Genomic DNA, 13,742 nt, shown 5'->3' with positions numbered 1-13,742 from the left:
TGGGGTGAAAATTGAATTAAAAAAAAAATATATATATATATATATATGTGGGTACATATATATGGATATATATATATATATATATATATATATATATATATATATATATATATATATGTTCTATACGGTGTTTGCTTTTTTCGACTATTTTTTTATTTGTGTACTGATTAGATAATATATCTCGAACTTCGTATTTGCCCACTTTCTAATTCCTGTCAATTTTCTTAACACTAAGGAAACAATATTGTTGCATGAATGCATTTTTAAATCCGTTTTATAAAGAAATATATTCTTCGAAATGTATATAACGTTGCTCTATTTGGACTGGATTTAAATTAAAATGGGGTTTGTATCAATAATTCCGGTTCACACACAGACTTTAGTTTTGCTTGTCAAATAGAGATAATTGTATTTGCTTTCAATGTAGTTTCTCTAGAAGTTTGCATAACGGTGTTTTGAAGGCAAATACAAGTGTTTACGTTCGATGAACAACATTCCGCATTTGAATACATACTGCATCTAAGCACTGTTTAAATGCTTGTTTGTATAGAAGGATCCAATAGAGTTTAACTAATAAATAAGCTTTCTAGTTTTTTATGTGATTTTCGATTTCAGAGTTTTTCCTATTATTATTATTATAATTATTATTATTATTATTATTATTATTATTATTATTATTATTATTATTGTTGTTGTTGTTTGTTATGGTTGTGCTTTAAATAGTATTCGCTCTGTTAGTTTACACATAGTTATGCGTAAGCATGAAAATAGTAACTTGCATTACTATGCTAATTTAATTAAAATACAGATGGTTAACTAATAGTTACGCTATGACATTTACTTTGAATTCAACAGAAGTTATTTATTTTGATAGATGGATGCCATGTCAGTATTCCTTTTTGTATGATTACACGTATACATGTCAGCTTGTTTGTCTACATTATTTGACTTCGTTTCAGTTCTGTAACATAAACCTGTATAAGAGCGGCCTTATTTATCAATTTAATTTCAGTTAAGTATAGGCTATTATCAGTAGAAGATAATTAAATTATCTTGATAAAAAAATATTGGGATAAAAAAGTCAGTGTTACTTTGTATTTCATTATAATGTAGTCGTGTTTAGGACATTAATAAACATTACAATTATATATATTTAGTGCATTATCGTGCAGAGATAGACATACACGAATCGTAGTATATACCAAACATATGTAAGTCGAAATATGTAGGATATTTACACGGGTGACATCGTGTAAGTAAAGTTACAAAAATTGCATAAACTCAGGATGTTGGCAAAGTTCACCTTCGTGAAATTATCGGTTAAAACATGCATAAGTTTAAGCATAATTTTTCCACGGCACAATACCGCGATTATAGTATGATTATTAGCATCAATTCATCTCTCTTTTGTAGATTTCTTTTATGTACTCTCTTACCTTAAATTACATTTATTTTGAGTTATATATTTAGATGCATAACTTGCTTTGTAATTATTTAAGCTTCACTACTAGTTTTAAATAGTCCACAATATGTGTGATAATACAATACATTTTTTTTTAAATTAACCTAGTATATAAATGCTCATAATAATTGCTTGGTTGTGTGTATTTGGGAATCTGATTGGTGCATTTTATCATAAAAGTGTTCGTATGTATCGTACAGCATTATTTTGCGCATTTATCCTTAACATGCCTATAAAAATGACACTTAAATGACATAATAGACCGAATCAGCCTTGTAAGTATGATGAGCATTTATAATTCGTGCATCTATATTTAGAAAAGTAGAAATTTCCAACTGCATTACGTTTTGTGTCACGTAAAGGGGCGAGTTGGTGAAGAAGGTATATCGTATTTGAAAAGAGTGAGGTGGAGAGTAGACAAATAGATTAATAATGGGCTTGAACTATGAGTTTAAAAAGACTTACTAGAGTACACCTTGTGCACGGATGTTCGAATATTAGTATGTCGTTCCCAGAATCGTATATGACATTAATAAGGGGAATAACAAAAATAACCCGGCTTAAAGTGGAACTACATGTTGTAGTAATTATAGTTTAACGCAAGGATTTTGAATTGTGACTATACACTGGGGCATTATACGCATTACAGAATAAAAATCATGAAGTTATAGAGCTTACCGGCTGAATCTAAGGCAGTTATTCGACCTTCATAATTGACGGCATACTACTACCAGAAATATATAAGAAAAAGATAAAGATGAATTATAACAATTCATCTGTATAAAATAATTATGTAACTGCCTATTTGATAAACATGGTTGTGGCAAATACTCTTTGCTTAATTCTGACGTTATATAATCAGGTTAGAAAAGAAATTGACATTAAAAAAAAACACATACAAACACAAATTCAAATTATCATCGACCTGAATTAATTACTTAAGCTGCTAAAGCATTCAAGCGTTAAGTGGCATTAAAGTGGATTAGCATTAAGAAGATTAACTCAAAATATTTTCCCCAAAATATCGAACAGAAGCAGAAAGCAAATTCGACTACGTGTTTTAATTATAACAGACTAGGAATCGGAATTTCTGTGAATAAACTATATTCCTTACAATTATATATATATATATATATATATATATATATGTATGTATGTATGCGCGTGTGTGTGGGCGTGCGCGCGCGTGCGTGTGTATGCATATGTGCGTATGTGTATATATACAATGTTGCCCGGCAGTAATTTAAAATATAATTCAGTTTTGTCACTTTTCCATGTACTTTTAAATAAAGTTTAGTGTTAATTATATGCTTGAAATGGATTCAATGCATGAATACATTACACTAAAGTAATATTATATCTTATGAAATCTACGTCATTAAATCGCATAAATACAGCATCATTGAATCGCATAAATTCAGCGTACGTCGTAGTCACACTATAGGTCTTATTTATTATAATATATTAATTTTCTACAATGTTTTTATTAATGCTTTTGTAAATCATAAAAAGAATATATACAAGCATAATTCATAAATGCTTTCTAATATAATTACCGTGACATTTAACTGCATGAAAATATTTTTAAAATAAATATTTTTCCATCGATTATATATATATATATATATATATATATATATATATATATATATATATATATATATATATATATACATACATATATATATATATATATATACATATTCCTACTTTTAGATTTTTATTTGTAATTATATAGAAATACTTAAGTGTTTTTAAAATCATTTTTCTTCTTTTTCATTTCTATTTCTTACTGTCGTTATTATTAGTAATAGTAGTAGTATCAGTGTATTTATCAGTAGTATGTACTTGTTTATCTATATGGTATTCTGTCTGTTACTTTCTATTTGTCCATACGTTACGATTTTTAAAACATTCATTTAAATTTTAGAACGAAAACTGGTTTCAGACTGCGTCAACGAAATTTGACTTTAAAATGCATATCTCGCAACCTTGATAACGTTATAATTTTTACCATTTTTTAATGTAGACTTGATTTCAAATATACTTATTATCTATTTTATATTCTGCTTGCCCATTTTTATAGTAGTCTGTACCACAATATTTGAAAAAGACCAATAATATTTCTTAAGGCTGAACTGCTTCAAAACAGGATAAATTTCAGAAATTTAGATGTAAAGGTGTCAACCTGCTAACATTGGACGACGATATAAATGAATGACTTCCCCTTAGATTAGATTTCTTTCGAATATCCTTATAATGATATAGCATAATTGTTGTAATTTTCTGAGAAACGGACCGGTAGTAATTTCGACGCGCAGCGGTACTCACCGAAGAAAAATCAGCGAAAGTTTACGTAAAACCAGAATAACATCGTGTGTTAAGATGTATTGAGGTTGAAGAGTAAATTAAAATTGTCGCTTACAATATGATTTTGCCATATTTTTTATTGAAGTATGCAGCAAAACATTTCCTTCTGAATAACTACCAGTACTTATTATTTATTTTATTTGGGTCAAATTTGATTAAAGATACTATGGACAATATTTTCATAGAAATATTAATAAAAGCAACCTTGCAGTGTTAATATTGTTCCTGTATATAATCTAATTTTAAGCGCTATCCAGAAAAATATCAGCTTTCTCAAAGCATGATTGTTGATGAAATAAATACGCATTCTGTTGAATTTCCACGGGTCCTGCTAGTTATGATGTAAGAGTAAGTACTTATTATAATATAAAATATTACTGTTACCATTATTATTGTTTCAGTATAATTATTTAATAATTTGGTATTTTACATTGATAATATACATTTAATATATTACGTGTAATAAATAAATTCGTATAGCTAATAAATTTCTTGATATTATTATCTTTTAGTAAATCTAAAATGATATAAATATTTTTTGTAGATTTGAATTTTTATTAATGTCATCGTATATTGCATATCACTACTAAGACTTAATCGATAATAACATATTTAGATATTGCTTATATTTATAGATAACGGTTATATAATTTATTTATAAATATAATATCTTATTAGAGAATTTTATTTATTTTAATGCTTCAGTAAGGTATGTATTCGTTTTCTGCATTTATTATATAAATATTAAAAAGCTTTAAGTAATACGATCTACTTGACTGCATAGTTTAATGTTTTATTATTAAGTTATTAAGTTATTAAGAAAGCATTTTACATAATTTGCTGATTATTAAAGATTTGGTTTAGTTTTATAAATTTTTTACATATACGGTGTAGCTATATTTAAAACCCCCTTTATTTTTATGTTATACAGATGTCGTATTTTACTCAATGACATAAACTCTATATAATATGCCTGTTGTGAGACATTCATTACATAACATCGGAAAAGCATTCAAGTAATTAAAGACTGCATGCCGCACATGCATATTAGCAATTTTTTCCACACTGATAAATTGGATTCGCGTAAAGAGCATTGCAAGTATTTCATGCCACAAACAGATGCAGATATAAAAGACCGACGTATAAAGATGCTGATTCATCTTGAATTTTCACAAATGAGTTTTTAGCCCATTTTGTAGACCTCTTGCTATGACACGCTGGTCAGGTCTTTATAATGAGTGATCTCATCACATATCGGAGTTTCAGACACAATATTTTAAAAGCTTTACTTTTCGGAATATCCCTTCCTTGTTTGGAAAGATTAGGCTTTATACGTACCTCTAAAACGCATATATTTTAACACTTCCAGGATAATTAAACAGAATTCTGTAGATAATATTAGAATAATGTCGATATATAAAAATATCTTTAAAATTTATCATAGTTTAATTATGTAGTAGACAACACCTAAGAGGTGTACTTGTAATTCAATTTTCATTCCAAACAAGGCAGAGTGTCACTTGGAAATAGAGGGGTTAAAGGGGTATTATGAAAAGACATGAGCAGCAAGATGTATGTTCACATTATACTTGAAATTCTGCACGCTAGTACAGTTGGGAAAAGCAGAATCCTGAAAAGGAGTTCCAAAGTCTAGAAGCTCTGGGGAAGAAATTATTGGAGGAGAAACTTTCTTACACCTAGGGATATCCACTCTGTAGAGGTGGGATTTAGCTGCCGGCCAGGTTTGTCGGGGTACTTACATCGAGAGAGTACAAGTGCTTATAGTTCGTTGCAGCATCCACCATTAAAATACCTATAAAATAGACAGACGGGATGAAACATTTCGTCGATGGGACGGATACTGAAGCTTAGATAAAAGTTCAGGACCTAGCAGATTGGCGAATCTCATTGAACCCTGTTCAAGAGTGAGTAACTAGTAGCAGATACACCAGTCCTAATGTGACAACAATATTCCATACATGAGCGAATAGATGCGTTATAGAGTTGCAGGATGTTTTCAGGAATAAGTAGCAACTTAGATAGAGCCAACCATCCTCGCAGCGGTCCTGGACATATTTTGTTATATTTAAGTTTTTATGAAATATTGCCTTAAATTTGATGGTAATAGAGAACAGATATTAATGGAAAGTCTGCTATTTTGTTTATGAATGTTAAAATAAGAAAGACAGTGATGTTTTCAATTCTGCAACATTTTGATTTGCTTCAAATATATAAAAAAAGATATTTAAATTGATTTGCTGGGGATCTCTGTATTTTAGTACATGCATTATATATATATATATATATATATATATATATATATATATATATATATATATCAAAATGGGAATTTGAAAACTTTGAAGTGTCGAATATAATGATAAAATCATTTTTATTTACTGTTTTTTTTTGTAAGTCCGATATGTCGCTAATACATAGCCTCATCAAGGTCGAAAGTCTGGTTTGTGAATTTTATTTTATTTTTCTTCATTTTGGTGTTATGGCGAAGATAAGAGAATTTACGTGTTGTTCCGGTGATTTCAAGTGTATAATGCTCCAGTTTCGAACGGGATTTAAAGTTAAAGATGGCCATATACTTTTTGAAGACACTTATACTTAAAGTAAAATTAAAATGGGAATTTGAAAACTTTGAAGTGTCGAATATAATGATAAACTCATTTTTATTTACTGATTTTTTTGTAAGTCCGATATTTCGCTAATACATAGCCTTATCAGGGTCGAAAGTCCGTTTCGTGAATATTTGTTTCTTTTTAATGTTGGTGCTTTGGCGAAGAGAAGCGTTATACACTTGAAATTACCTAACAACACGTAAATTCTCTTCTCTTCGCCATAACAATAAAATGAAGAAAAAGAACAAAGAAATTCGCGAACCGGACTTTCGACTCTGATTAGGCTTTGTATTAGCAAAATATTTGACTTACAAAAAAGTCGGAAAATAAAAATGATCTTATCATTATATTCGAGACTTCAAAGTTTTCAAATTCCCATTTTAATTTTACTTTAAAAATAAGTGTCTTCAAAATATGTATGACCATCTTTTACTTTATATATATATATATATATATATATATATATATATATATATATACATAATTTTGGGGGAATTAGAGCCAGAGTCTAAAGAGCAGAGTCAATTTAATGTATTAGGAAATTCACTAATAACATTAAAAGAAAGACAGTTCCCGTTTAATGTAGATATATAATAAACTCGAGAGGTATAGGTGTTCTAGAGCTATTTCAATATTGAGTAAAACGATTCATAATTTTTGAATTGAAAATCAGTTTCAAAGGAAAAAACAACAAAGTCAATAGTTTTTAAACTCGTTAGGGAACCGATGTTTTATTGAAATAGACAATATCTCTTGAACAATAATTTTATAAAAATATTTGTTTTTAAATTTAAACAAAGTCTCCTTATCCACAAAAAATGCGGATGGTGGAGGTAAAGACACAATAATAAAGTAGCATTTTTGTATTAAAGCAGATATTCTTTTCTGTTGATAAATAAACTTTAAAAAATAGGGTGGAAAAGTAAAGTTAAGAGAAAATATTTTAATATTTCTAATAATTTTTTTCGACCGTTTTTAAAGTTAATTCTTATCTTAGTCCACATATTTCTTGGCGTGTTGTTAAAAGTTGTCACTTAATGGTGGAAATAATTATTTATATTATTTGAAATGAAACTCTGATGAATTTATAATTGCCAGTTTATTATCGTTGGAAACGCTATATTTAAACGTAAATTTATAATTAATCTAGAAATGGAGGATACTGTCATTTTTTGAAAAATTGTATGTATATAAATACATATGTATATATATATATATTTATATCCATATATATCCATATATTTCCATATATATTTACATATATACATATAAACATATATATGCATATACGTTTCTATATTTTTGCAGTAATACATTATTCAAGCACGTCTGGTTGAACACGACGGAGTTATTTTTTCCCGGTTTTTCTGGATAAGGATGTGTATATATATATGTGTGCGTTAACATCAAGAAAAATGTATAAGTTCCTATTAAATTTCCTTATGTTTTATTATGATTTTATATTGAATTAGTCAGGTGGTGCATCTATCTTTTCTAGCTGATGCTTTATTCATAATCTGATTAATACGCACATTCTCAAATTGGAAATTGTCCAGGTCTTATTTAAAACTACCATTGCATGCATATTATTTTGCCAATAATATTCTCTTACTTTTTCAAGCATTCAATTGACTACCCAATGTTGATTTCTATAGCAATGAGCATGATATAAAACCTATTAGTTCTATTAACAAATTACCGTTGAAAAAAAGATGTTTCGACATACGTGTGCAAACATTTAAAACTATAAAATAGTTGAAATGGCTGAGAAAAATGAGGGTGCCAATCGACCATATCACTAACAAATTAGACACAAGACAAAGATGTTACGATAGTATCAAAGAAGGAAGACAACCGCAATGTTTGATTAAAGACGATGTGTATCGTATTTTTTTCACCAATAAAAAACGGAAATGTACCGCAACAGATTCAGAATCAGCATGGACATAACTGGGCCAAGCTATGTTGAGATGCTTGCGTCCGGAGGTAGGATAGTTTGCCTGAAACTGACTTCATAGCATACACGTTGTTTGATGCGGGAGCTTGTAGACGTGCATAAGCGGGCTTCTGAACGAGTAACCAGAAGTCAGTGGCATTGACACGGGTAGTCTAACGTCGGTGGCCACCATAGCATGTACGTTGATAACATTGCAGGCTGATTTAGGTAGCCGAACGTCACTGAACATTGGTCTGGACAGCTGGACGTCAGTGGTGCATTGATGCGGGGACAGAAGGCTCTGTAACGGCTGGAGGTCAGTAAAACTGGAGCAGGTAGAAGAAGGTCGGTGGGCATTTGGACTGAAAGCTGAACATCATGAAAGCCGAGTATCTGGACATCATGGGGTGCTGAAACAGTTAATTAAGCGTCAGTTAGAATTAGAACAGGTAGCTTGACGTCAGTAGGCCCCCCACACACACACACATATATATATATATATATATATATATATATATATATATATATATATATATAGTGTGTGTGTGTGTGGGGTGTTTATTTGTTTTAGTAATACTTTTGAATTAATTCAATTATTTATACGAAAATGCATTTTTACCTAAATATGAGTAAGGAATAATTTTCCCTTTGATAATTTGGTATCCCCAAATTACGATCCACGTATGTATTGTTTTTAAAACATCGACTGACACGTGTTTCGTCGTCTACAATTTCATAGAGTGGCTGAATCTTGCGAGAATCTTAATCGGAACCCATGATAACAAGCCTAAACCTCTTCCGCCGGGCTATCTCGCACGACTACTAACGTATCACGTTTTACGTAAATGTTGTTCATTTTATTTTTTGGTAAGCGATAGTTTTTGTATGAATTCAATTGTTTATACGAAATGTATTTTTACCTAAATGCGCGTTGGGAATTATTTCCCTTGCAAACGGAATCTCTCTATAAACTTGGATTCCACACATTTTGAATTTGGAATTTGGATCTATTTGTTTACTTTATGAATCTTTTTTTTTCATATTAAAACATTGACTCTTTAGACTATTTTGCTTTGGTAAAACATTGCGATTCTATATCCGTTAAGCTGGTCTTTTAATCCTTTAATTTTTATTTCATTTTCCCATTTCACGAAATGTTGGTATCCATTCCTTTATTCATAGCTTCGCTATAAGATTCGTTTGATAATAACTTTCTTCTAATGTAAAGTATGACTTTCTCTTAAACTTCGTGGAGTAGGAAACTCTAAATATTTCTTTTTTGAGTATCCTGCTGAAAAACAAATTCTTGTAAGCTATAATTTACAGTCTTAAATAGTATTATTCTATGACAAGTTATTTTGATTATATTGCGCTTTTCGTTTTGATTGGTATTAATACATATATATTAATATTTATATTCCCTTGTTTTTACAGAAGCGTTTTGCTTGTAAACTTAATTTTTACTACTTGTTCATATATATATATATATATATATATATATATATATATATATATATATATATATATAGAGAGAGAGAGAGAGAGAGAGAGAGAGAGAGAGAGTGACAGAGAGACCGGGGAGAGAGATAGAGATATGATAGATAATAGATAAGCTCCGAGGCGGACCTTTTATTTTATTTTATTTTACATGTAGAAATGTATGCAATAAATTGATTATTAATATTTACCATGTAATACTATCTTTTATAATACTGCATTCATGTCAGAATGAACTATTAATTAAAAAGTAACAATATTTGACAATATTTTTCTAATATTTAAAGTAGTTTTGCTTGTTATATCCTACAGGTGTGGAGTGAAGTGACGTCACTACGATTCGTACAAAGACATACAGATCCGGTGGATATCGAGGTTCTGTTTGCACAAAAACATCACGGAGACAGACATCCGTTTGACGGTTCAGGTGGAACACTAGCACATGCTTTCTTCCCACAGTTTGGAGGGGACGCTCACTTTGATGATTCGGAGCCCTGGACTGTAGGAAGCCGTCAAGGTAAGCTATTTGTTCATTAAATATTTCAATAATAGTGAGTATGCCTGCATATATAGTGTATACAGTGACACGCGTAAGTCTTCGATACATATATTTTTCTGCTATAATTTTCGCATTTTTCCTGATATACGATGTTGTTAGATGAGAATAAAATGTAAACCTCACGTTTGAATGCATTACCAAACTATAACATTAGCCTATGCAAATATATTGAATATATGGAACTTTTTGAAATCAGAAATTTGTATTTTAAAAGTGATGCAATATTTGTTATATAATAATTTGGAACAACAGCATTATGTGAGACAAGGTCAGGAAAGTGGGGTGTCAACAAGCTCTCCTATATGAGAAGCACGCTTGCCTAGTAAAAATTTCCTGAGCCTCCCTGTCGGCGTTCCTGAGACGGGGTGCTTCAGCCTGCAAGCAATAAACTTTCCCCTCGAAACAGGTGTGGCAAGGTTTAGAGAAACGTGTCTAATCCTGTTGTTATCCCAATGAGCTAAAATGTGTACAAAAAAGTATCCTTAATGCCATTTATTTACTAAACTATTCGATCCTTTTACCTGGTTTGTGAACAGATTTTCAATTTTCTCATTATATTGATGAGTTTACTATAGTAAAATTGATATCAGTATGATTAAATTATGCGTATAATTTAATCAGAAACGTGGACGTGTATATATTTATGCATCTGCATTATTTTTGGCAAGTTTCATCCGTTTTTCTAATTTTATGTACTGTATGTATACAAACACACACACACATACATATAACTACTTCATTTACTCACATAAATTTAATATACGAAAGTATAGATTTATGCGTAAACTTTAAGTATTTACTTCAAAAGTGCTCAACACGTAGGTAGAGCTAGTTAGTAATTTATGAAATATATATGGCGACTAAGCTACACTAAATATTCTGGGTTTCATCCACTGTAGGATTCGTCAGGCTTATGCGCGAATTTTGTGGTTGCTTCTTGTTTTTATATATGTTGAGGATTTCTAGTTGGCCAATCATCTTTCTAGTATCCACCGCGCCCCCTCCTATCAGCCAATAAGCATGCATTTTATCGAACAAAGATCTGTTTTAGAACTAGGTTAGTGGTTTAAGGTAGATGTTTTCCCTCCTTTTTTATATATGAATATACCTATGTGTACACACACACATGCACACACATATATACATATATGTGTGATCGTTTATGTATATTCATGTTTATTTAATTTATTTATTTGTTTGTTTTCTATTGTTATTGTTAGTTTTAAAGCTATTTTGTATCGTTATCCCAGAGTGAGTTTTATTTTGTGAACACAGTTGTTTGCTATTTCTCGTCTACAGTTTAATAGATTTTGAGGTTCTTTAAAGTACAGGATAGCACATTTTTCATGGAGGCATAATTTACATGGGTCGGCTAAGTGTCTGCATGTGGTAGCTTGTCTCATTATATTCCATTCGACTACCGGTGAATGTCCGCTTTCTTTGAGTTCCCAGTATTTATTCGCTAGTATTGTTTTTATACGGTGTTTTTTTTATTTTTGAAGGTAGTTTTGTGGTCATAGTATCGGGTTTTAAAATCTAAGGAAGTCATGCCTATGTAATATTTCTTGTTATTCGGGTTTTCTTTCGCAAATATTGCTGCTTGATAAACTACACTTTTTGTTAGGCATTTATTTTGGACTGGGCAATGTGTGCGGTGTCTACAATTGCATTTATCTTGTTCGTTATTATTATTATTATTATTATTATTATTATTATTATTTATGGTATGGTTGTTCTTGTCCGGGGTTGTTTTTTTATTTTATCATTATTATTATTATTATTATTATTATTATTATTATTATTATTATTATTATTATTATTATTATTTCTGCTAGTGTTGGTATTATTTCTATCATGGTGTCTACTTTTTTATTGTTTATTTTGTTGTTGTTTACATTGTTTTCATTTAGTATTTTGTTATTATGTGCTTGTATTATCATCTCTAAATTTTCGCAACAACTGTAAGATAACTTCAAGGTATTTTTATTGAGTAAGGGGTTGGTTGCGGGAAAGTGTTTTTGAATAAGATCTAGAAATGTCTTGCCAAGTTTTGTTTTTAACATTTGATTGTATGGGGCCGTATACCAAATTATAGTTCTTTTTCTTCTATTTTTACTTTTATTATAGTTGTTGGTGTTTTGTTGCTTATATTTAATATCGATATGTTTGTATCTTCTATTTTTTAGGGCTGTTTCGTAGATATTGGTTGACCTGTAAAATGCATTTTCATCGCTTGAGTTATTACTGAGTCTACTTACGATCGAGTTAGGAATGTGTTTTATAAATGAAAACAATGTAAACAACAACAAAATACACAATAAAAAAGTAGACACCATGACAGAAATAAAACCTACACTAGCAGGAATAATAATAATAATAATAATAATAATAATAATAATAATAATAATAATAATAATAATAATAATAATAACAAACCAACCCCGGACAAGAACAACCATACCATAAATAATAATAATAATAATAATAATAATAATAATAATAATAATAATAATAACGAACAAGATAAATGCAATTGTAGACACCGCACACATTGCCCAGTCCAAAATAAATGCCTAACAAAAAGTGTAGTTTATCAAGCAGCAATATTTGCGAAAGAAAACCCGAATAACAAGAAATATTACATAGGCATGACTTCCTTAGATTTTAAAACCCGAATAAATACTGGGAACTCAAAGAAAGCGGACATTCGCCGGTAGCCGAATGGAATATAATGAGACAAGCTACCACATGCAGACACTTAAACGACCCATGTAAATTATGCCTCCATGAAAAATGTGCTATCCTGTACTTTAAAGAACCTCAAAATCTATTAAACTGTAGACGAGAAATAGCAAACAACCGTGTTCACAAAATAAAGCTCACTCTAGAATAGCGATACAAAATAGCTTTAAAATTAACAATAACAAAAGAAAACAAACAAATAAATAAATTAAATAAACATGAATATACATAAACGATCACACATATATGTATATATATATGCACATGTGTGTGAATGTGTGTGTGTACACATAGGTATATTCATATATATAAACAAAGGAGGGAAAAGGTCTACCTTAAACCACTAACCTAGTTCTAAAACAGATCCTTTGTTCCATAAAATTCATGCCCATTGGCTGATAGGAGGGGGCGCGGTGGATACTAGAAAGATGATTGGCTAACTAGAAATCTTCAACATATATAAAAATAAGAAGCAACCACAAAATTCGCGCATAAGCCTGACGAATCCTACAGTTGATGAAACGCAGGATATTCAGTTTAGCTTAG

At 30.0% G+C, this 13,742-nt stretch overlaps 1 protein-coding gene across 2 annotated transcripts in view; it reads left to right on the top strand.

Annotated features, from left to right (window-relative positions):
• Positions 1-13,742, top strand: part of LOC145246763 (matrix metalloproteinase-14-like) — an 819,041-nt gene that overhangs the window by 768,337 nt on the left and 36,962 nt on the right. For both annotated transcript variants that reach the window (XM_080108536.1, XM_080108535.1), the window contains one exon: positions 10,208-10,412. In XM_080108536.1, coding sequence (XP_079964662.1) covers positions 10,208-10,412 — 205 coding nt within the window. The remainder of the gene's footprint in view (positions 1-10,207; positions 10,413-13,742) is intronic.

The sequence above is a fragment of the Euprymna scolopes genome, chromosome 24 (assembly GCF_053919585.1).
Source record: "Euprymna scolopes isolate OS-2025 chromosome 24, ASM5391958v1, whole genome shotgun sequence".
NCBI lineage: Eukaryota > Metazoa > Mollusca > Cephalopoda > Sepiida > Sepiolidae > Euprymna > Euprymna scolopes.
The sequence above is the reverse complement of the archived record's forward strand: the minus strand, read 5'-3'. Positions and strand labels throughout refer to the sequence as shown.